The sequence below is a fragment of the Embiotoca jacksoni genome, unplaced genomic scaffold (genome assembly GCF_022577435.1).
Source record: "Embiotoca jacksoni isolate LCO1_2020_lvr unplaced genomic scaffold, fEmbJac1.0.p SCAF_54, whole genome shotgun sequence".
Taxonomy (NCBI): domain Eukaryota; kingdom Metazoa; phylum Chordata; class Actinopteri; family Embiotocidae; genus Embiotoca; species Embiotoca jacksoni.
The window spans coordinates 1,632,261-1,656,545 of NW_027185408.1; the positions used below are offsets into that span (position 1 = coordinate 1,632,261).

At 46.0% G+C, this 24,285-nt stretch overlaps 2 protein-coding genes across 5 annotated transcripts; both read left to right on the forward strand.

Moving 5' to 3' along the window:
* The first annotated feature begins 1,307 nt into the window (after positions 1 to 1,307).
* LOC138212306 (protein NLRC3-like) lies at positions 1,308 to 9,899 on the forward strand. Its single transcript, XM_069172618.1, has 9 exons — positions 1,308 to 1,396; positions 2,482 to 2,595; positions 3,476 to 3,530; positions 3,675 to 3,900; positions 4,166 to 5,942; positions 6,031 to 6,204; positions 6,325 to 6,498; positions 7,585 to 7,631; positions 9,361 to 9,899. Exons 1-9 carry the CDS (start codon positions 1,308 to 1,310, stop codon positions 9,897 to 9,899), a joined length of 3,195 nt encoding a protein of 1,064 aa, XP_069028719.1.
* Positions 9,900 to 14,340: 4,441 nt separating this feature from the next.
* LOC138212304 (inverted formin-2-like) lies at positions 14,341 to 24,154 on the forward strand. Of its 4 annotated transcripts, none has more exons than XM_069172612.1 (24): positions 14,341 to 15,386; positions 15,836 to 15,931; positions 16,320 to 16,460; positions 16,562 to 16,823; positions 16,985 to 17,100; positions 17,664 to 17,823; positions 18,193 to 18,226; positions 18,311 to 18,452; positions 18,594 to 18,726; positions 18,905 to 19,465; positions 19,579 to 19,709; positions 19,795 to 19,856; positions 20,090 to 20,192; positions 20,703 to 20,788; positions 20,926 to 21,026; positions 21,165 to 21,235; positions 21,514 to 21,621; positions 21,755 to 21,825; positions 21,949 to 22,069; positions 22,189 to 22,353; positions 22,731 to 22,818; positions 23,025 to 23,147; positions 23,221 to 23,442; positions 23,647 to 24,154. In XM_069172612.1, the coding sequence occupies exons 1-24, from the start codon at positions 15,384 to 15,386 to the stop codon at positions 23,688 to 23,690; spliced, it is 3,144 nt and encodes a 1,047-aa protein (XP_069028713.1). In that variant the 5' UTR covers positions 14,341 to 15,383; the 3' UTR covers positions 23,691 to 24,154. The 4 variants fall into 4 exon arrangements, with proteins under 4 accessions (XP_069028713.1, XP_069028714.1, XP_069028715.1 ...); XM_069172613.1 differs by having other exon boundaries at positions 14,341 to 14,504; XM_069172614.1 differs by lacking the exon at positions 15,836 to 15,931 and having other exon boundaries at positions 14,341 to 14,504.
* Positions 24,155 to 24,285: the final 131 nt, after the last annotated feature.

Sequence of the window (24,285 nt, forward strand, 5' to 3'; positions counted from 1 at the left end):
TCTTTACAGACGTCACTGAAGCAGACAAGCAGAGACTTTGAATGTGGCCGATGAATCTGGATTTGATACACTTGCAGCAGGTCACGCTGCTTTGCAGTTGTTTCTTTGTTGAGAGGAGCGTTCACTGTCCGGTTCCTCCAGCAGATTGATTTTGTTCACAGGTGAAGTAGTTGGTTATTAACAGGTAATAAAGTCATCAAATATGTGCCAGTCAGTCAGAGATCTTTGAAAATGTTCACAGTGAGGAGGAAACAGAAACACGTTCAATTCTCTTTCTGGAATAACGGAGCATGTTTTTCACATCATGTCTGCATCATGTGTTCAGAAACATTTTTCACATTCTCACTGTCTCACTGATGAATGTTTTGCTGTAGATGATGTGGTATTCATAAAAAAACAGAAACGTTCAAAGTTCTTTTATTGCAGCTATAAAATGATAAAACCTTCTGTGATAACATCGTTATCATCCATCAATGATTAAACAGCAAAGACATCAAATACGACACGACTACAGAAACAGTTTAAAAAGATGTTTTTCACTGAGGTCATATTTCAACATCAGCGACTCTTAGAAACTACAGCTGTGTTGAATGTTTTCATGGATCTGTTCAGACTCTCTCAGCTCTTTGTTGAGCTTCAACACAGATGGAGGCGTCGCTGAAAAACAGCCTCAGCTCCTCCAAATGGAGCAGATTTTACAAGTCAAAGAAAATATGAACTTTTATAGAAAAGTTACAGCCTGTTTAGGTTTAATACTTTTACAGACTCTCTGTTCTTTCCTTCTTTCATGGAGCAGAAAGAAATATTGGCGTTTATCTTTGGACTGATAAACACTGAAACAGATTTTACACTGACGTATTTTATTTTCCTGTGATCGGATTTGAAGTTCCAGACTTTGACAGTGAGGTTCTGAGAGGATGACAAAGACATCAGACTGATGATGAAGCAGAATCAGCAGCTTCTCTCCGTGTTTCCTCTGCAGGTGAAGGTAGAACGACTCTGTGACGGGATCTGAATTCATCTGGTGAGGATTTCATTCACTTCTGCCTGAATTCATCACATCACCTCATTTAAACAAGTGAAATATAACTTTTACCAGGTAGATCAGAAAAACACACCTGGACAGAAATGAAGAGAGTTCATGTTGTTTCCTAACATCCATCCTCAGTGGAAATCTGAACAGGATCTGAACTGTATTTACTTTGGCGCCCTCTGGTGGTGGAATCCAGAGTGACACTGTTGTTGTGTGAATGTTGTTGTACGTACTGAGCAGGTTGTTGTGTTTGTGTGAAGTTGTGGGCTCTGATATGGATCAGTGGGAGGACAGAGAGGACGGAGTGCGTCCCTCGAAGACCACTCTGAGTGGGGGACATGAGAGCCGGACCGAAGCTCAGAGGTGAGACGACCGTCTCTAACTGTCCACGACTCTTCTCCACGTCACAGCTCAGCACTCACATCACTGCACCATCATTATTCTCATTCAGAGCTCTGTGTGTTCTGTTGAAGAAAAAAGCAGCAGCTCAGACCTGCTGGACCTGGACCTGGACATGGACTTGGACCTGGACCTGGACATGGACCTGGACCTGGACCTGTTCCCAGCTGTGTGTCCATGAAGAGTGACCGGTCTATGGGAGGACTTATTCACTTCAAAGATGGACACCAGTCTGTTAAACAAAGGTAATAACGTGAAATATTTTGTATTTGGTTCCAAACCCTCCTGATGTCATCACCATCACATCCGCTCAGAGGATCAAAGGACGTCAGAATTAATTGCTTTAGTCTCTTTAGTTCAGCAATGCCAGTTTGTTGGAACTGCAGGTTCCTGGAAACACACTCGATGTATTCATGTTTTTTTTAGCGTCTGTTAGAAAAATTACTCAAGAGGCTTGGTTCAAAATCAAACACATCGGACAATTTATTCTTGCAAGAAGGAGAAACTACATGCACCCTCAAAGAGAGGTGTCCAGCAGTGCTCCCCCCAGTAGGGCTCCAGCATGGCTTTCCAGCAGTCCTCTCCAACAGTCCTCTCCTTAGCCAGGCTCGACCCAGCTTGGTTTCCCCGGGCAGTCCTCTCCTCCGCAGTCCTCGTTTCTCCTCAGGGCTCGCCCCAGGCGGGCTCTCCCAGTCCTGCTACGCAGTCCTCCTCTTCTCTTTTCTCCTTCTTCCGATGGCAGCTTTTATACAGTTGACAAACAGTTGACAGTCACCCCATTCCCTTTGTATCTGCTTTCGTATGGTAATACAGAGTTGGTTGTAGGTCACAAGATAAGGACACCGGGGAGTCGTCAATAAGATGTGGAAAGAATCACTTGAAAATAAGACAGAAAACAAAGGAAACTTTTCGGTGTCTGCTTGACAAGAGACTTTCTGGAGCCACAATGCAAACAAGAGGAAGGGACAAATTATTTTTCCCCATCAGCGCCCAACAAAACACAATCTGAATGGTTAAAACTGAAAGCTACACATCTCCGTTTCCATCAGGATCCTTCAGCAGGAACCAGATTCTCCTGAACCCACCTGTGTGTCCATGAAGAGTGATCGGTCCATGGGAGGACTTATTAACTTCAAAGATGGACGCCAGTCTGTTAAACAAAGGTAATAACGTGAAATATTTTGTATTTGGTTCCAAACCCTCCTGATGTCATCACCATCACATCAGCTCAGAGGATCAAAGGACGTCAGACTCAGATTCTTTAGTCTCTTTAGTTCAGCAATGCCAGTTTGTTGGAACTGCAGGTTCATGGAAACACACTGGATGTATTCATGTTTCTGTTAGCGTCCAACAAAACACACAATCTCCAGGGTTAAAACTGAAAGCTACACATCTCTGTTTCCATCAGGATCCTTCAGCAGGAACCAGATTCTCCTGAACCCAGCTGTGTGTCCATGAAGAGTGACCGGTCTATGGGAGGACTTATTCACTTCACAGATGGACACCAGTCTGTTGAACAAAGGTAATAACGTGAAATGTTTGTCATTTAGTATCAAACACTCCTGATGTCATAATGTCTGAACTCAGTCTGCTGGTCCAGTGGTGCTGAACCCAACCTCCATGCAACATTGAAGAGAGGTGTCAGCCAAGACAGCCACGAATGTTCAAAGCTTTTTGCATCTCAGGACTTATCCGAGTTGATGACGTTCCAATAACTGAACTCCAGACATCACCATTATTGACAGACCGAGCTTTGAGTGAGTTTTTTTTAATCATAAAGCAGCAACAGAGAATCTCCTGCACATCACCTGCAGGGTTTAAACCCACTGAATCCAAAGGTTGATAAAAGTCTGAAGATCAAAGGTAAGAATGAGAAATACTGGCGTCTGACTGGATTAGTGATTTAAAATTGATGTTTGGTCTTCCTGTTCAGCTTCTGTCAGGTGTTGGTTGTCTTGGTAACTAAAAACATGAAGTCTCTTTACTTTATGTTTCTGGATTAATTCTGACCAAACATCATCTGTTTTGATGTTGACTTTACAGGGTTGATCAGCAGGACTCAGACGTTCCTGAAACAAACCTGGACTCCATATTTCTGGTGTGTAAACAAACAAACTAAAAAGTGAATTACCAAAACTCACATTCTCCCTGCTGCACTCTGTAGACCAGCAGGATTTCAGTCCATATTTAAAATGATCTGATACGTTCTGTGTTTTAAAGTTGATATATTTGTCTGTTTCAGCTGCTGGAGGAGAACATGATCAGTTTTGTAAAGAACGAACTGAAGAAGATGCAGAAAATTCTGAGTCCAGATTACCCAGAATGCTTAGAGAGTCAGAGTGAGGATGAGGAGGTGTTGGAGGGTGAGGATGAAGAGCAGAGGAAGAGCAGAGAGTCATTTCAGAAGATCACACTACACTTCCTGAGGAGACTGAAGCAGGAGGAGCTGGCTGACCGTCTGCAGAGCAGTAAGAGGATTTTAACAGCTGGAACATGATGGAAAGAGGAAACATGGGAGAAACTTAGATTTCCAAACTCTGCTGTTAATATGATGCAAATATCTTCATCACATCTGTGAATTCTTCTTGACTGAAAACAGTCAGAAACTGTTTGTCCACAACTGAAGTGAAGAATTGTTTCATGGAGACACAATATTTAAATTGTTAAAAAGTTTATCTTCAGGTTTACTGAGACATTCACTTGTTTTTTGTTTTTGTTTGTTTGTTTATTTAGGAACTGTTGTTTCAGATTGTCAACAACATCTTCAATCAAACCTGAGGAAGAAGTTCCAGAGTGTGTTTGAGGGGATTTCTAAAGCAGGAAACCGAACCCTTCTGAATGAGATGTACACAGAGCTGTACATCACAGAGGGAGGGACTGCAGAGGTCAATGATCAACATGAGGTCAGACAGATTGAAACAACATCCAGGAAACCAGACAGACCAGAAACAACCATCAGACAAGAAGACATCTTTAAAGGCTCACCTGGAAGACATCAACCAATCAGAACAGTGCTGACAAAGGGAGTGGCTGGCATCGGGAAGACAGTGTTAACACAGAAGTTCACTCTGGACTGGGCTGAAGACAAAACCAACCAGAACATCCAGTTCATGTTTCCGTTCACTTTCAGAGAGCTGAATGTGCTGAAAGAGAGAAAGTTCAGTTTGGTGGAACTGGTTCATCTCTTCTTCACTGAAACCAAAGCAGCAGGAATCTGCAGCTTTGAACACTTCCAGGTTATGTTCATCTTTGACGGTCTGGATGAGTGTCGACTTCCTCTGGACTTCCACAACAATGAGATCCTGACTGATGTTACAGAGTCCACCTCAGTGGATGTGCTGCTGACCAACCTCATCAGGGGGAAACTGCTTCCCTCCGCTCGCCTCTGGATAACCACACGACCTGCAGCGGCCAATCAGATCCCTGCCGAGTGTGTCGGCATGGTGACAGAGGTCAGAGGGTTCACTGACCCGCAGAAGGACGAGTACTTCAGGAGGAGGTTCAGAGATGAGGAGCAGGCCAGAAGCATCATCTCCCACATCAAGACATCCAGAAGCCTCCACATCATGTGCCACATCCCGGTCTTCTGCTGGATCACTGCTACAGTTCTGGAGGACGTGTTGAAAAGCAGAGACAGAGGAGAGCTGCCCAAGACCCTGACGGAGATGTTCATCTACTTCCTGGTGGTTCAGGCCAAACTGAAGCAGGTCAAGTATGATGGAGGAGCTGAGACAGATCCACACTGGAATGAAAAGAGCAGGAAGATGATGGAGTCTCTGGGAAAACTGGCTTTTGATCAGCTGCAGAAAGGAAACCTGATCTTCTATGAATCCGACCTGACAGAGTGTGGCATCGATATCAGAGCAGCCTCAGTGTACTCAGGAGTGTTCACCCAGATCTTTAAAGAGGAGAGCGGGCTGTACCAGGACAAGGTGTTCTGCTTCATCCATCTGAGCGTTCAGGAGTTTCTGGCTGCTCTTCACGTCCATCTGACCTTTATCAACTCTGCTGTCAACCTGCTGATGGAACAAAGAGAAGAGAAACCTGATCCAACACTTTTCCACCAGACTGCTGTGGACGAGGCCTTAAAGAGTCCAAATGGACACCTGGACTTGTTCCTCCGCTTCCTTCTGGGTCTTTCACTGCAGACCAATCAGACTCTCCTACGAGGCCTGCTGACACAGACAGGAAGTAGCTCACAGACCAATCATGAAACAGTCCAGTACATCAAGAAGAAGATCAGTGACAATCTTTCTGCAGAGAGAAGCATCAATCTGTTCCACTGTCTGAATGAACTGAATGATGGTTCTCTAGTGGAGGAGATCCAACAGTCCCTGAGATCAGGACGTCTCTCCACAGATAAACTGTCTCCTGCTCAGTGGTCAGCTCTGGTCTTCATCTTACTGTCATCAGAAGAACATCTGGACGTGTTTGACCTGAAGAAATACTCTGCTTCAGAGGAGGGTCTTCTGAGGCTGCTGCCAGTGGTCAAAGCCTCCAACAAAGCTTTGTACGAGGATTTATGAACCATTTCAAACATGTTTCATTTGGTAAATGACAAATAAAACAGTTTTTGTTCATTGTTAATTCTTCTCTAGGCTGACTGGATGTAACCTGTCAGAGAGAAGCTGTGAAGCTCTGTCCTCAGTTCTCAGCTCCCAGTCCTCCAGTCTGAGAGAGCTGGACCTGAGTAACAACGAGCTGCAGGATTCAGGAGTAAAGCTGCTGTCTGCTGGTCTGGAGAGTCCTCACTCTAAACTGGAGACTCTCAGGTAGGGAAACATCTGGTTGTTGATCAGTTAAATTATTTAAGTTCATGTTGATGTAAATGGTCAACATCTGTAGGATTTTCCTTCTTGTTTCTGGACTTGATGATATTTTTCCGACTCCAGTTTGTCAGGTTGTCTGATCTCAGAGGAAGGCTGTGCTTCTCTGGCCTCAGCTCTGAGCTCCAACCCCTCCCATCTGAGAGAGCTGGACCTGAGCTACAATCATCCAGGAGACTCAGGAATGAAGCTGCTGTCTGCTGGTCTGGAGGCTCCTCACTGGAGACTGGACACTCTCAGGTATGGACAGACAACCAGAGCTCACACAGTGCAGGCTTGTCTCATTGATTTGACTTCATGTGTTGTTGCTCAGGTCCATCATCATGAAGGATGACTTGTTTCTCTTGTTTCTGTTCAGAGGAGTGAGGAGGTCTGAGTTAGGAAACATGTGGATCCTCAGAAGTCTTTTATCAAATGGAAACAGCTGTTCATTAGAAACATTGTGAAGTTGGTGTCAAATCCTTCTCATCTTGAACAATGTTATCAGCCTGGCTGTAGGGACGACAGTGTTCATCAGTCAATCACCACTTTGGTACAAACTGATTCATCTCAACAACTAATAAACATGATATGAACTTCAGTTCAGACATTTATGATCCCCAGATGATGAACCCAGTAGTTTTACACTTTTAATTTTTGCCATCAACTATTGATTGATGGATTACGATAAAAACATGCAACAGATATCCACAGTGCAGAGAGAATAAAACTTAATGAACTCACTGATCCTCTGACTTTTTATTTTTCTCCATCATCAGCTAAAATTTTAGAAGTTCAGGACTCAAAGTTCGGCCTCATTCTTCACTCTGAAATACAGTCGTTTTTATATGAAGTTCTAAAATCAAGTCAGTTTAATTTTTCAGTCCAGAGTTACAACTTTTCCTCCCAGAGCTTCAGTCTCTACAGCTGACTCCCTCCATCATTACACCCTCGATTCTGAACATGTAAATTCCACAAACCAACTGAACGTGGTGGTTGGACTGATCTGTGAACAGTCTGAAAACAGTTGAGCTGTTCATGTGAATGGTAGTCAAACTGTTCATTTTATGGGACGACATGCAGAGACCAATATTTCACATGTGGGAGGACATCAATAAAAACGGAGCAGATCAGTGGAGAATGAGCTCTCTGATTATTTCTAAATATCTTCTTCTTCTTCAGGTGTTTTCCTCACAGACAGCAGTGAAACCATCAGAGACAGTTGACACTGATGAGTTTCAGCCTGTTTCTGTGTCTCACTGACAAACTGAGGAACTCTGCTTCATGTTAAACAGCAGTTAGGACTCCTGTTGGATAGAAAATCATTGTGACTGTTTCTTCCTCCAGGGTGGACCATGGTGGAGAGCAGTGGTTAAAACCTGGTCTGAGGAAGTGTAAGTTTGATTGATACACATTGCATTACATTTCATTTAGCTTACACTTTTCAACCATGAGGGTACAAAACCCAGAACAACAAGAATCAAGAAACTACAATTTCTTCAAGAAAATCGACCTACAAAGTGCGAAAAGTAAATGTAAATTTAAGCGCTACTAAAGTTCTCCTATTCAAGAAGTCTGAAGAGTTTCTGCTGTCCTGATGTCGTTGGGGAGCTCATTCCACCATTTAGGAGCCAGGACAGCTGTTGCAGTGATGTTGGCTGTAAGGGAGAGTTGACTGTCGAGTGTCACTGAGGTTCTTAGCAGTCAGGATTGGGACCAACACAGAGTTGTTGAAGGTAGTAGTCAGGTCGAGGGTGGGAGAGTCTTTCCCTGGTAGGAAGAGCAGTTCAGTCTTGTCGAGGTTGATTTTCAGGCGGTGTGTGGACATCCACTGAGAGATGTCAGTCAGATGTTTCAGATCGGGGAAAAGAGAGGATTAGTTGGGTGTCATCAGCATGGAGAAGAGCTTTTTGGGATTGGAAAATGAGGATTGAATCCTGGTTTGGTAGAAAGAGCTTTTGGCTGCAGAAATAGAGGCAGAGGAAGAGCAGAGGAGAGATTGATAAGTGAGCAGGTCATCAGGGTGGTTAGATTTTCTACATTTCCTTTCTGCTGCTCTCATAGCGGCTCTCAGACAACCACGGAGCTGGGAAGGACTGGAGGACATGGAGGAGGACAGAGACAATCAAGAGAGGAAGACAGAGTAGAAAGGAGAGTGTCTGTGGCTGAGTTAGGATGCATGAGGGAGAAAGAGTCATTTGAAGGGAGGGCAGATAAAACAGAGGAGGGAGAGAGGAGGGAGAGAGGAGGGGGAGAGGAGGGAGAGAGGGAGAGAGGAGGGGGAGAGGAGGAGGAAAGGAGGAGCAGGGAAAGAGGAGGTAGAGAGGAGGGAGAGAGGAGGGGGAGATAGAGAGGAGGGAGAGAGGATAGAGAGAGGGGGGAGAGAGGAGGGAGTGAATGTTGTGACTGACAGGTCCAGAGTCTGTTGATGTGGTCAGGTTGTCAGTTTGAGAGAGTCAGAGATAAAGAAGTGGTCGGAGACATGAAGTGGAGTTACAGTGAGGTTAGATGTGGAGCAGTTTCTGGTGAAATATAGTCCAGGTGGTTCCAACCTTTGTGAGGAGGAGGGGAAGGACTGAGTGAGACAGCAAAAGAAGACAGGAATAGTAAAAGGTCAGATGACATCTCTGTCTGGATGTTAAAGTCACCCAGAAGGACAAGTGGAGGACCATTTTCTGGGAAGTTTGACAGGAGGACGTCTAATTCATCCAAGAAATCTTCCAAAGAACCTGGAGGACAGTAGAGGACAACAATGTTTAATTGGACCGGATGAGAAACTGTCACAGCATGAAACTCAAAAGACAGTGAGGTAGGAAGTGGAAGTGGGTAAAGAGAAAAACAATTCCAGCTACCAAAAACCATCCAAGCTTTAGCAGTCAAGATATCCTAAAACAGCAGATGCAATAATAAACTTGATCAGAGAAGCGTATTTAAAGATTCTACTTTGTCTTAGTTCAAGTGATCCAGCTGGATGTCGTCCCCCAAAAGTCAAAGCCTGACAAAAAGTATCATCATTAAACTTTCTATGAACGAACAACAAGTCAGGAAGTAAAGAAAGAAAAAAGCCATCAGATGTGTCAGATGATAAACTGCAGCTGTGTCGTGTCTTTTTCTCTCCATCAGATTTCTGTGAACTTGAACTGGACACAAACTCAGTAAACAGAAAACTCAAACTGTCTGACAACAACAGGAAGGTGACGAAGGTGAAAGAAGATCAGTCATATCCTGATCATCGAGACAGATTTAACAGGTGTCCTCAGCTGCTGTGTAGAACTGGTCTGACTGGTCGCTGTTACTGGGAGGTCGAGTGGAGAGGAATGGTTGATATAGCAGTGAGTTACAGAAGAATCAGAAGGAGAGGAATCAGTGATGACTGCAGGTTTGGAGGGAACGATCAGTCCTGGAGTCTGTTCTGCTCTGATGGTGGTCGTTACTCTGTCTGTCACAATAACAGAGTAACATCCTCCTCCTCCTCCTCGTCCTCCTCCAACAACAGAGTAGCAGTGTATGTGGACTGTCCTGCTGGCACTCTGTCCTTCTACAGAATCTCCTCTGACACTCTGATCCACCTCCACACCTTCAACACCACATTCACTGAACCTCTGTATCCTGGATTTAGGTTCTGGTCAGATGGTTCCTCAGTGTCTCTGTGTTCTCTGTAGGAGGAAGAGTCTGTGGAAGTGGCAGCAGCTTTAAATGTTGATGGTGGATGAAGTTTCTCTTTGGTTCACCGTTGAATCACTGATTGTGATGTCAGAATATGTTTTGTGTCAGAAGTAGTGAAATGATGTCCTCACCTCTGAACTTTGACCTTCACTTCCATGTGGACAGATGAAGGTCAAACTGAGCTCTTTGGCTGCTAAACATCAGCAGATTCTGGATGCAGACGTCCTGCAGTCAGTCAGGACAGTGAAAAGAGGCTGGATTCTACAACAGGACAACGATCAGAGCAAAACCTCACAAACCACCATGAACTGCTTGAAGAAACACCAGCTCAGGCTGTTGGAGTGGCCCTCAGGGGCCCCTGACCTGAACATCACTGAACATCTGTGGGGAGATCTGAAACCTGCTGCAAGATGGCCTGAAAATGTCTCCGAACTCGAGGGGGACAAACCTTTACACCTCATAAATCCTGTTGAAATGTTTTCTGTCTTTCAGTTGATGAAATGAAACGTGACCGTACTTAGATATTTGAAGAAAGGCTCATTTAATGTCTGTTTGCTGTAGAGGTTGTGTTTAAGATGTTGTTTGAACCAACTATGTCCAACCCTCTGTAATATCACTGTAAATAATTCACATTTCTATCAGCTGACAATAATTGTTGAACTTAACCTGTTTCTGCTGAATCTACAGTTTGTTTCCAGCTGAAAGAAGTTGTTCATGAATGAAAACTAAAGTCTGTATCAAACAAATGCAGCTTTTAGAATTATTGACAATTTATCAGCTCCAAATATGTGAAAATAGAAGTTTATAAGAGCTTCTGTTGGTTTGTTATCAATAAAAGTAAAAAGTCTACTTTTTAGTAGTTGATTTTTTGATATTTTAACCACTATTTAAAAAACATCTTTACACTATTGTTTTACACGTACTCATGTTTTCCAACTGACTTGTAAAAGACGCCGTGTGTCTGTGCAGGACAGTGATGAGATGTGAGGACAGATGGAGACACGGTGGACACCACCGATCCTCAACATACCTGCCTGGAACATCCACAGTACTGTTGAGTCTCTCTGAAGCCTCACATCCCTGCTGGCTGACTGGGAAAGGAAAGGAAATGCTTTCAGAAGAAACACCAAACTATGCAGCTCATAATATGATACTCTGATAATAGAAACTTCAAAACACCTTCAACTTTATTATCAAAGACACATGATGCTAAATTCAATCTATGACAGAGAAATACACGTTAAATAAATGACTCTTTCACTCCAAGAATGCTTTGAGTTCCAGAAAGAGGAAATTCATCTCTAAGATAATAATAATGTCATTTTACGTGAATAATAAACTGTCGTAGAAATACGTTTTCTGTCATTCAAACAGTTTTGAGTGTGCTAATGTTATCTAGAAAGCTACTTTTAGTAAATAAGTGTATTAAAACTAGTGTAGTAAAGTAAGCAGCTTACTGGATAACAAGCCATCAGCAGCAGAGCAGTGACTGTCTGACATCAGGGCGGCTAACATGAGCTCAGGACAAATGATAGATAGCTTAAACTGGCGTTAGTCAATTCATGGTTAAACTAAAGTAGCTTTAAGATAATAATTATTTTTAATAGCTGCATTTGACGTGACACAGAATTCACTTTACCTCAGAGGTGGTTGAATCTCCATCTTCTGTTTTTCAATTCGTCGATTTAACTTCTTGTTCTCTGCTCGACGAACATGAATCAGAGAATTCTTTGGGACCGACTGAAAATGAGCGCGCTCCGTCCGCAACACGTGACGTCATGACGCTCACCTGCATAGAGGTCTGGAGCCAAAGAGAAACACCAGCAAACAAAACGCAATCGTGTATTTCATTCCTTTTCAACATAAAGTGTCCACAGATGAAGTTCATCTTATAGTTCACGTATCAGGCTACTGTTACAAGTATCTGTCCAGCTACTCTTCTGTTTCCAGGAGCAGACAGAGTTTGTTGACAGGTCTCTGTACAACACATGTTTTAGTTTTAACTAGGACACTGCGGACTAGTCCTTTACTTCCAGGCAGGGTCTTTAGAATCCGTCCTAGAACCCAGGAGTTCCTGGGAGCTGAATCATCTGCAATAACAACAAGGTCTCCGGGTAGAAAGTTCCTTTCAACTCTGTTCCACTTGTTTCGCTGTTGCATGATTGGAAGGTATTCTCGGACCCATCTTCTCCAGAAAAGATCAGCCAGATATTGTACCTGCCTCCATCTTCTTCTAGAGTACAGGTCCTCCTTCTTCAATAGTCCAGAAGGCATGACAGGGTTAGTTTTGAGTAGAAGCAGATGATTCGGTGTCAGTGGTTCCACATCATTCAAGTCATTTGTTATTGTTGTGATCGGTCTATCATTCATTATTGCTTCCACCTCACATAAGGCTGTTTGCAAGGCCTCATCATCCAGAACTTGTTCTCTTACCACAGAGCACAGAATTTTTTGGAGTGACTTAATGAGTCTTTCCCATGCACCTCCATGGTGAGCACCTGATGCCGGGTTAAATATCCACTTTATTCCTTCTTGGAGTAGATTCCTTTGGATTTTATCATGATTTAGTTCCTTTAATGATCGTTCAAGCTCCTTTTGTGCACCAATAAAATTTGTACCTTGATCAGATCTGATGGTTTTTACAGTACCTCTACGACATAGAAATCTGCATATTGCATTAATGCAGGAGTTAGTGTCCAGGCTACTAGCCACCTCAAGATGGATTGCACAGCTAGTAAGGCAAGTGAAGATTACACCCCACCATTTCACATCGGTCCGACCTCGCCTTATTTCGAAAGGTCGAAAATAATCCATGCCAACTGAAGTGAAAGGCGGCAAATCTGACATCACACGATCCTGTGGGAGATCTGCCATCTTTTGCTCTCCTACTTTAGACTGCATTCGTCTACAGAAAACACAGTTTCTGATGATCTTTCATGCTGAAGAGTTTGCAGAGGACATCCAATGTTTTTTTCCTCGTTTTGAGAGCATGTGATTTCTTCCAGAATGTCCAATTTGGGTGTGTATGTGTCTTTGAATGACTTCTGATACGTGGGATCTTTTGGGTAAGATTATGGGATTTTTAACACTTACTGGCATCGCTGATCTGTTGATCCTTCCCCCCACTCTCAGGATATTTTGATTAAGGATTGGATCCATCTTTAATATAGGGCTGTCTTTTCGGCAATGTTCTCCTCTTTCAAGGAGGGTAATGTCCTGTGTAAAGTGTTGCCGTTGTTCAAATGCAAGTATAGCCCTTTCTGCATTTTCCATATCTTCCACCGTCAGATCTGTACTGAATGTCACTTTTAGGTTCATAGCGCGTTCCTTCAGTGATTTATCATCACTGGGCAGCAATCCAGAATTTGTCACCGTTTTTCTTTGCGTGATCTCCAAGAGCAAGCTTTTCAACTTCAGTATCCATGCTACAGCTTTTTTCAGGCTGTTCCAATATGAGTAGTACTCAATCAGTTTACTAGTGGGACTTTTTTCCTCCACCTTCACTGTGTTCACAATCACATCCCTTTTCACTTCAAGATCATCTGGAGAGAGAGAACTTTTCAACTTTATGCCTGGGTTCTTTGGCCACTGTGATTCCTCCATTTGCAGAAATTCTGGTCCTCGTAGACATCTCTTAGACTTCTTACGCTTGTGATACACCCCATGGTGGGGTATGGATCACACCCTGCCATCATTTGGATGAAGGTCCTTTGATGGCACCTTCTCTGCGTAGTCTATGGCCATTACATCTTTCATGAAAGCCTTGTACCCTTCTGCATAAGGAGCATCTCTCTTGAATTTCCTGACAAGGTAATGTGCTCGCTGTTCCGCTATATGATAGTTGTTGGGCCTGATGACGTCTCTATTACGAGGTGGTAAAGGTAAGTAATAGTGATTATCTTTCAGTGTAGCTGCACTTGATACCAGCTGCATGAATTTGCAGTCTTCTACTGACATTTGAGGTTGTCCCTCATACTCTCTCTGGGAAATCGTGGTGGTACTGGTTTACAAGAAGGTTTTCCAGGCGTTCAATTGAAATGTGGTTTACTGATGTCTATCTATCTGTCTGTCCGTCCGTCCGTCCGTCCGTCCGTCCGTCCATCCATCCATCTATCTATCTATCTATCTATCTATCTATCTATCTATCTATCTATCTATCTATCTATCTATCTATCTATCTATTGTTCCAGTGATGATCTCAACAGTTTCTCCAGTTCTCAGAAACGTTGGTTAAACGGTTGTTGAAGCTAAAAGACGCGACATTAAACCATCTTTTCCTCCATATTGAGTTATTTCATGGTTCTGTCCTCCGTTTGTTGTAGAAAACGGTAAATCCCGGGACGTCCTCTTTCTTCCACTCACACAACGGAACAGGAACTGGAGCGCGCGCACACGCACGCGCACAGAGTTGTCGGTTGGTCCCGCGGTGACCTCTGACCCCGCCCGCATCAGGCGGACGTTAGAGGACCGCGGCGGTGATTTCTCTGCTTCCGGTGACTCTGTGCCGCCGTTACGGTGAAACCTTCATCCGGACTTCGTCCAGGTTCCTGGGAGTTTCCACCGGGGAGCCGCGGAGCGTCCTGCCGCCCTCCTCCACCACGGTGAGGGTCCATGTGAGCCGCTGCCCGCTGCTCTCCGACACGTTAGCTCTTAATCCGACATGAAGGATGACGCTGTCAGTCGGAGATCATCGATGAACCGTTCAAACATCACGTTAGTAAACTGGTGAAAGTTTCTAGTGAACTTTGAAGTGATGGTGAAACATCAGTCCCGATGTGTTCCTCTCGCTGCCGAACTTCGTCTGAAAAACGGGGATTTTCTAACTTCTTCCTTCGTCGGTAAAACACAGTTTAATTTAATTTGACCGAAACACCATCTGAATCTGTCCTGACCTCAACTGTCACTCGGCGTGTGTTCAGTCCGTCACATGTTCTGATTTAAAGCAGAAAATAGGTTTTTCTGGCTGCTTTTAACGAACTGAATCCACCTGCCGCGGACCTCAGTGTCCGTGGAACAGCTGATATAAAACTAAAGTTTGATAGAAATTAAAGTTGTTCTGATGAATCTTTACTGCGCCGAGTTCACCAGAACACTCGGTATATTTTAACAGTATTTAAAGATCTCCAGTTTTCTACGTGATTTTGCTGAAATGCAAAGAGACTTTAAATTCGCTGAGTTTTAAAGGGAGTCTGGTGTGGTTGAACTGGGCTCGGTGCCAGTCCTGTGGTGGAGATAAACCACACTTTCCAATGCTTCCAGGCACACATTGAATACTATTTAACAGAACAGTTCAGATCTGCTCCCCTCACATCAATCAATCAATCAATCAGTCCAGAAGTCAACATGGACTTTATTGGAAGCTTCAATGAATTTGCTCCATTTTTTCTTGGTCAGGATTCACACTTCTGTGGGAGAACAGACAAATTTTAACCAACATGAAAAACAAATTAGTCAAAAGTCTTCAGATTTCTGCCCTTTAAATGGTGAGTTCGCTGTATTTCTCATTTGTTGCTTGTTTGACAGATTGTTTTGAATCTGTACTGAATTTACTGATTATTTGTCTTTTTTTTTCTCTCTTTCCATCTGTTGTTGTAATTTTGTGCAGAATTTACGAGATGGTTTTACATAGATGAAGTGATTCTGATCAATATTATTATAACACACACACACGGTCTGATACTGAGTCATATGTAATCTCTTCCTCTGATAAAATCACATCACAGTGCAGTATTTACATTCTAATCTGTTTTTATTTCCAGACCTTAAAGAACCATCATGAGGCTCAAACTTATCAAAATGTGTTTTATTGTACAGATTGGTGTTTCTGTTTTTTTGTCCGTCCTGCATCTATCACTGACGGCGAGTTAAAGTGTCGGATTAAAGCGATTTTTGTTTTTTCTTATTTTTTTTCTTTAATCTGACGAACTTGCAGATGAATCTTCGTCACTGTCAGCAGGAAGTGACTCCTCCCTCTTCCTCGTGCGTTTCCTCTTCCTCCCGGCTGCTGACTGAGCACAAATCGTCACCGGTCAGCTCTCTGGACTCGACACAAAGACTCATTCATCAAGTGGAAAACAACAAACCACACACACACACACACACACACACACACACACACACCATAAACCACGCACAAACACACAATACATACCACACATTGATACCAGTCACAGGACTGCGATGACTCGACACCGAACATCTGCCGATAACAACGTTCACTTCACTGTTCAAATTCAGTCTGCTGTTTAAAACGTAACGTGATGGAAACGTGGTGAAATAAATAGAAATATTTATTATGAATATAAATGAGAATATATTTCAGTCATGATTTGAGAAAAACTCCCTCCTGAAAAAGTGACAAACTTGTCGTTCAGCCTTCTGAAGATCAATGAAAACCTTCGTTGTCGTTTTTTCAGATTTCGGTCGCCATGGCAGCCAAAACCAAATGGGAGGCCTTGAAAGGCCGGCTGACCGCGACGCCCGCCGCGGACCCGGACGCCGCGCTGGAGGCGAACCTGGAGAGCGCCGACCCCGAACTCTGCATCCGACTGCTGCAGGTACGCCCGGCGGGAGCCGCAGGACGCTCCGACTTTAAACAACCGGACGCGCCCTGAAGGATCCTCCTGTCAACTCACATCTCCCATTATTCCCCCTTCAGGTTCCCACCGTGGTGAACTACTCGGGTTTGCGGCGGCGGTTGGAGGCCAGCGATCAGTCCTGGATGGTGCAGTTCCTGGAGCTGCGGGGTCTGGACCTCCTGATGGAGGCGCTGGAGCGAATGTCGGGTCGCGGCTCCCCTCGGATCTCCGAAGCTCTGCTGCAGCTGACCTGCGTCGCCTGCGTCCGGGCCGTCATGAACTCGGCCGCGGGGCTGCACTTCATCCTGGACAACGAGGGCTACGTCAGGACCCTGACGCAGGGTGGGTGGAGGCGAGCATGGGTCAGAGTGGATGTATGTTTTCCGTTAGTCACACTCGCACCTGGAGCAGCCAAGACGTGGGTTGTGGGTGGGCGGGGCTCCCCTCCTCTCTGACTCCGCCCTCCTCTCTGACCCCGCCCTCTTGCCTTGTGTCCCCCTCAGCTCTGGACACGTCCAATGTCATGGTGAAGATGCAGGTGTTGGAGCTGCTGATGGCTCTCTCTGTGTTTGACCCGAGGGGACACCACCTGGCTCTGGACGCCTTCGACAGCTACAAGGTACCAGGTCTCGGATGTACGCTTTTTTTTTTTTCCTTCTCCACTTCCTCCTTTTATCTCCTTTACTGCCTACCGTTAGGTGCAGTGGAGTTCATCAGCCTTCTTATCATTATGGACAGCGACATAAACTGAACTCTTTTTTTACCGTCCAAGTTAAATACATACATCTGTAAGGTAGAAGGTAAACACCGTGGTGGATGATAACAGACCTGAAACTTCAGCAGAGGAACATCACATTTTTGGGGAACAAAATCTTGAACACATTGTGAGCGGGCGTGTTGTCGTGTTGGAGAACGCTGTTGCCGTGGCGCCACAGTTCAGGTGGTGTGCAGCGAATGTTTTCCATCAGATGCCTCCAAACGTCCCAGTACAAATGACAAAAGATTTTTTTGTTATTATTTGTTTAACTGGGTTCTCTTTATCTACTTTTAGGACTTGTGTGAAACTCCGTAAATGAGTTCCACCCGTTTCATCGTCTGAGTCTTTTCCTCGATTTAAAGTCCAGAAACGTAGTTGTTGTTGGTGAGAACCGACTCTGCTGAGTTTCCTGTGTTCGTGTTCAGAGCCTGAAGAAGCAGCAGTATCGCTTCAGTGTGATCATGAACGAGCTTCGCGGCACCGACAACGTCCCGTACACGGTGGCGCTGATGAGCGTGGTCAACGTCCTCGTCCTGGGACATGAGGACCTGAGGAAGAGGGACCGACTGCGGCAAGAGTTCATCGGTAGGACCGGTCGATCAATACAGCACTAATTATACATTATATATATATTTAAAGTTTGCGTCTGGAGACCTCCGGCTCACTGCGATAACATTTCTATCCGGAAAACAAATTCGATGAGTCGAGTCGTCTGCCGGAGAGACTTCAGTCCTCCGAGACTCTTCAGGTTCAGAAGTCTGTTTTCCGTGTTCGAAGAGGTAGCGGGTAGTTCGTCGGGCTCGCTGCTTCGGTACTTCCTCTTGTTTGCTACGGCGTTAACGGGTCGCTTTCTGATGATGTTGCTCTGTTGCCACGGAGACGGTAGTATCTAATTCAAATTAAAAAAAAATTTAAAAATCTGTATCGCGATCAGGTCCTCTCACTGTGTTTCAGGGCTGCAGCTGCTGGATCTGCTGCCCCGGCTGAGGTACCGAGTTCTGCCTTTAATACCAAGCTTTCACGATCAATCATCAATGCGCTCGTCAGTTCTGTGACATCTGTCCGTCTCCAGGGAAACGGAGGACGAGGACCTGATCATCCAGTGTGACGTGTTCGAGGACTCCCTGACGGAGGATGAGGAGGAGATGAAGAGGCTGTACGGTGGCATCGACATGAGCAGTCACCAGCAGGTCTTCACTTCGCTCTTCACCAAGGTAACTCCGCCTCCACCTCCGCCTCCGCCTCCACCATCCAAACATTCACCTCCACCTGTTTTTGTGTTGCGATGGTGCTGCTGGTAGTCCTCCGCTGTGAGCTCATGATTGGATGACAGAATTGTTCTTACCTGTCTCCAGGTGTCCAGCAGTCCGTCCTCGGTCCAGCTGCTGTCCATCCTTCAGGCCTTGTTCTTGGTGGATCCGGACAGAGCCGAGGTCTGGTCGGCTCTGGAGCTGCTGACGGGGAGAGCCACCCTGCTGGCCCAGGACCGTAAGTCTGGAGCGAGGTCGCCACGTCTGTCCTTTGCGCTGTTCAGATCATGTCCCATTTTTTAAGGGGTTTCTGGTGGTGTCCTCACCTTTTAAAACGTGTCCTCACTAGTTAAACGTGTCCTCACTGTCTGTGGAATGAAGCTGGATTGAACTGGTGTGTTTTGTCTGTTTTTTAGCCCAATTAGATTCTGTCGACCATTTGCTGCATAGGCTCCTCCCCCAAAAGTCCTTCTTAGCCCATCGCAGGATCCAAACCGTCGACGGAGCTGTACAGACTCGCCTACCAGACAGTCCTCCTGGCCAATCAGAGGCACTTACCAAAGGTCCTTTGACAACTGCGATTTCAGCAACACCTCCTCAGGCTCCTCCTTCCGCCGTGCTCTGTGCTCCTCCCCCACCCCCTCCTCCACCCTTAGCTGGTATGGGAGCTCCACCCCGTCCCCCGCCCTTACCTGGTATGGTACCTCTGCCTCCTCCCCCGCCCTTACCTGGTATGGTACCTCCACCCCCTCCCCCGCCCTTGCCTGGTATGGTACCTCCACCCACTCCTCCTCCCCCGCCCTTACCTGGTATGGTACCTCCACCCCCTCCTCCAGGTGACATCATTCTGGCCCAGGCAGTTCCTGGTCTGGGCATGTCATATTACAGCCCCGCCCCTTATACAAGCCCCGCCCCCTGTCCCACCCTCCGGATGAAGAAGCTGAACTGGCAGAAACTTTCGTCCAGAGCGATGACAGGTCAGCGAACAGAGGCTTTAACTCACGTGTTCTGTCCTGCGCTGCAGCGGGTCAAGTCCAGGACTCCAGTTGGACGTGGATCAGAGTTGACTTATGTCCCTCTCCGTCTGCAGCTCCCCAGTCGTTGTGGACGTCGGCGTCTTTGGACTCGGTGGAACCAGATTACTGCAGCATCGAGCAGCTCTTCAGTCTTCCTCCAACTGAGACCAAAACCAGAACCAAAGCCAAGACGGAGTCCAAAGAGGTTTTTTTTTACTGGAAACCATCAGATCTCTCACCTGTGTCACCTGAGTCCAGTCCAGTCACTGTCTCGTCTCTTGTGTCCACAGATCTCCTTCATCGACGCCAAGAAAAACCTCAACCTCAACATCTTCCTCAAGCAGTTCAAATGGTGAAGCTTCCAGCCAATAGAAACAGATCTTCACCGGAGAAATACTTGTCCCTCCTGTCCTTCACCTGTCCTACTCTTTCATCACACCTGTCCGAGATCTGTCTTTTTCCAACCTCATCTGTTCTTCTCCTGTCTCGCCCGTCGTTCACCCGTGGTGGTCCGATTTGACATGTATTTACCTCACCTGTCCTTCAGCTGTTCCATGTGTCTCACCTGTTCCGTCTCACTTGCAGTTCCCATGAGGACTTTGTGTCTCTGATCCGGAAAGGAGACAGATCCAGGTTCGACGTGGAGGTCCTGAAACAGCTTATCAAACTGCTTCCAGAGAAACACGAGGTCAGGGCGGAGATCACATGTCCCACACATGTCCCACACATGTCCTATACTTGTCCTACACATGTCCTATAAGTGTCCTACACCTGTCATATAAATGTCCTACACATGTCCCACACATGTCCTATACTTGTCCTACACATGTCCTATAAGTGTCCTACACCTGTCATATAAATGTCCTACACATGTCCCACACGTCCTATACTTGTCCTACACATGTCCTATAAGTGTCCTACACCTGTCATATAAATATCCTACACATGTCCTATAAGTGTCCTACACATGTCATATAAATGTCCTACACATGTCCTCTACATGTCCTATGTCATATAAATGTCCTACACCTGTCCTACAAATCTCCTACACATGTCCTATAAATGTCCTACACATGTCCTCTACCTGTCCCACACTCGTCCTTCTTCTTCCTTACCCTTCTCTCCTACCAGTACTCTTCTTGTCCCACCTTTTGATTTACCTGTCCCACCTTTGCCTGCGTCCCCTGTCCATCCTCAGGTAGATAACCTGAAGTCTCACCTGGCAGACCGGGACAAGTTGGCGTCGGTGGATCAGTTTTACCTGCAGCTGCTGGACGTCCCCAGGTGGGAGGACAGCGCCACCTGCTGCTCACAGGAAACACTGATAACGGTTAAGAAACGCACCTGTCTGCCCCACTCACACTCATACTGTGTGTGTGTGTGTGTGTGTGTGTGTGTGTGTGTGTGTGTGTGTGTTGCAGTTACTCTCTGAGGATCGAGTGTATGTTGTTGTGCGAGGAGAGCAGCAGCGTGTTGGACACTCTGACGCCCAAAGCTGAGCTGCTGAGCCGAGCCTGCCACAGTCTGTATAAATACACAACAAATACACAACAGACACACAAAGCAAACACACACACTGTCCCAGTGGAAGCAGCGCTCGAGCTACAAATGGACGGAAAGCAGACTGTAATCAAACTGTGACGTGTCGCGTTGTGTTCAGGTGTCAGGGAGAGCACGCGGCTGCCCAGCTTCTGTCAACTCATCCTGAGCGTCGGAAACTTTCTGAACTATGTGAGAATCTTGTTTTTTTTTTACTTTCCACGATCGATAGTTGGCCCGACGAACGATCAAATATCAGTTCAGATTAGCCATTTAAAGACGATGAATCTTTCACCAGGTTCCTTGAATATGAATTAAGAGTTCTGATGGAGTTTCAGTTTCTCAGGTTCTTAATAGGTCTTTTTTTTTATTTGAGGAAAATAAAATGCAAGACAATCTGGTGTGATGTCGTCATTTGATTTGTTTTTGTGTGTGTGTGTGTTGTGTGTGTGTGTGTGTGTGTGTATCAGGGGACTCACACGGGGAACGCGGAAGGTTTTAAGATCAGCACTCTGCTCAAACTGACCGAAACTAAAGCCAACAAATCCAGAATCACGCTGCTGCACCACATCCTGCAGGTACGCACAGAAAACACAGAAAACACAGAAAACACCCGACGCACCGGGACCGCATGACGGATTGTAACTCAGCTGTGTGTGTGTGTGTGTGTGTTTGTGTGTTTGTGTGTGTGTGTGTGTGTGTGTTCGTCAGGAGGTGGAGGAGGACCAACCCGACCTGCTGCACTTGCCCGATGACCTGGAGACCTGTGAAAAGGCTGCTGGGTAATCTGATTACACGCTCTCTGCAGGTCTGGAAACTCCACCTGCAGGAGATGAATTCCAGGAGAACAAACTCAAAGGTGAAACTGGAGGACGCTGACTGTTTGTCTCCGACTTCATCTGCAGGTTCAACGTGGACTCGATTCAGTCTGAAGCAAACAGTCTGATCAAACGGCTGAAAAACTGTGAGAGGAAAGTTTCATCTTCCGCTGATGACGTGAAGGAGCAGTACCTGTCTGCCCTACAGGTGACGCACGGCAGACTCCGCCCCCTTCCCCCGCAGGGTGATCCATTCATGCGTGCTGCAACAACCTGCCGTTTGAAGGTGTGCTCACCTGTTTCTTCTTCTTCTGTGGTGCTCGTCAGGAGAGCCTGCAGGCGTGTGAGCGGCTGCAGCGGCTGCTGTCGACGGTGGAGGACCAGAGGATGGAACTGTCCACCTACCTGTGTGAGGACAGCAGCAGCTTCTCCCTCGACGAGCTCTTCAGCACCATCAAGACCTTCAGAGGACTGTTCCTCCAAGCCCTCAAGGTCAGCAGCCAATCACAGGGCAGTGAGTCAGCTGTCAATCACAGGGCAGCAAATCAGCAGCCAATCACAGGGCAGCAGAGTCAGCAGCTAATGGGGGCAGCCCCTATATGTTGAATATGAGAAATATCGTATCATTAAATCTGTGTTCATACATGAATCTAGTGAGCTGGTGGAGGGAAGGACGATCATCAGGGACGGAAACTGAACTACAGAATGAACAGGAACACGTTCAGGAAACGTGATTTCCTTCCAGGTTTCTTTCTGCCTCCTCAGACACAAACCGAACAGCAGGTCGGCCTCATGAAGCTCAGACTGTGGGAGGAAATCTAATTTTGTGTTTTCATTCCTGAAAAATATTTGTATCATTTCGTCATCAGGAGAATGAAAGTGTCAGAGAGCAGGAGAGGAGGAGGAAGAAGCAGGAGGAGGTGAAGAAACTCAGAGGAGACGCCAGCAACAAGATCGGTGAGTCAAACCCTGAATCCACCTTCAAATCTGCAGGGGGCGGGACTTGACCAAGGGGGCGGGGCATGTGACTGGAAATAAAAGTCAGATTTGATAGTAAAAATCTGATTTCAGATGAAAAGTCTCATTTCAAAGTTAAAGTCTGATCTCAGAGTAAGTCTTTAGTTCTGAAAACGTCTGGATGTTGACGATGTCTCCGCCTCCAGTCAGGAAGGTCGTGTCCAATCAGGGCGACGGCTGCATCATCGACAACCTGCTGGCTGAGATCAGGAAAGGTCACAACTTGAAGAAGACCAGGCCACCGCCTGAGAGGGCCGGCTTAGTCCACGGTGAGGACAGTGGAGGTGTCTTCAGTCTCTGGCTCTCATCAGCGCTTCGGCCTGACTCTGTTGTCGTTGTCAGATCGTCCCGGGGTCATACGGAGGTCACCGGCTGTGGACGAGCCCGATTCTTCCGCTTCCAGCCAATCACAGAAGAGTTCAGAGACGGTCCAGATCCCCACAGATCCACCGACCGACTCTGAGCTGACTCTGCAGCAGGTCCAGCTGAGACCGGGCGTTGAGAGGGTGCCTTCGTCCAGAACGACCCGACACGATGATGATTCCAGATCTGAATCCGATCCAGGTACGGTAACACCTGAGCAGGAGGAGGAGCCAGTTTGTTTCAGCTCCGCGCCTTTAAAGCTCCGCCTTGTTCTCTGTAACGTGTTCAGACTGTACGAGCAGGTAAACAACCAGGAGCAGGTGTCCTCTAACTTCCTGAGGTGTTGATGATGTGTCGGCTTTCTGCCCACAAACCGACCAATCGGAGCGTCTCTTTGACCCGCAGGAGCCAAACAGTCGACGGCAAAGAGAGGCTGTGTTTTGCAGTGAGGCGAGAGACGGTCCGGACGCACCTTGAACCTGCCGCTGCCTTAATGTGACGTCATCAGAGGAAGAACATTCATCTGGACTTCTTCTGTGGATCCAGACTCGTCTCCGTGGCAACCGGACTGAATGTAGAAAAAACTATATAAAACAAAAAAACAAAAAGATGAAACAAAACGTGAAGTGACCACAAAGAAAACTGGGGCAAACTTCTTTTTTTTTTTTTATTGTGTTTAGATAGTCCATCTGATTGGTCAGTTCACCTGAGAGGACAGCTGAGGTGGGCGGGGCTCTAACCTGTTTATTAATCGCCCTTGATTTTACCACGCTTACAGTTTTTTAATGTTTTCTTGTTTTGTGTTTTTAAAAGTATTTTCCAGAGTTTTTCCAGACAGTTGGGGGAGTTTTCAGACAGAAGATGTTGCTGCTGAGTCTTTTCACCTGCAAAAATAAATGTTGTCGCAGCTCTCTGAGGATTCTCGTTCTTCACGGGGGGAAATTTCTCACCACAAACCATCAGGTTATCTCCGATGTTGGAAACCTTCAGGTTCTGATGTGAAACCTTCAGGTTCTGATGTGAAACCTTCAGGCAGAGACGTGA

Bases quoted from the DNA above. Each gene is read 5' to 3' on its own strand.
- LOC138212306 (XM_069172618.1), top strand. From the start codon at position 1,308: ATGGATCAGTGGGAGGACAGAGAGGACGGAGTGCGTCCCTCGAAGACC. The intron at 2,596-3,475 runs GTAATAACGTGA...TTGACTTTACAG, and splicing joins CGCCAGTCTGTTAAACAAAG to GGTTGATCAGCAGGACTCAG. The intron at 5,943-6,030 runs GTACGAGGATTT...ATTCTTCTCTAG, and splicing joins AAAGCCTCCAACAAAGCTTT to GCTGACTGGATGTAACCTGT.
- LOC138212304 (XM_069172612.1), top strand. The intron at 19,710-19,794 runs GTTTTTTTTTAC...TTGTGTCCACAG, and splicing joins CCAAGACGGAGTCCAAAGAG to ATCTCCTTCATCGACGCCAA. The intron at 20,789-20,925 runs GTGGGAGGACAG...TGTGTGTTGCAG, and splicing joins CAGCTGCTGGACGTCCCCAG to TTACTCTCTGAGGATCGAGT.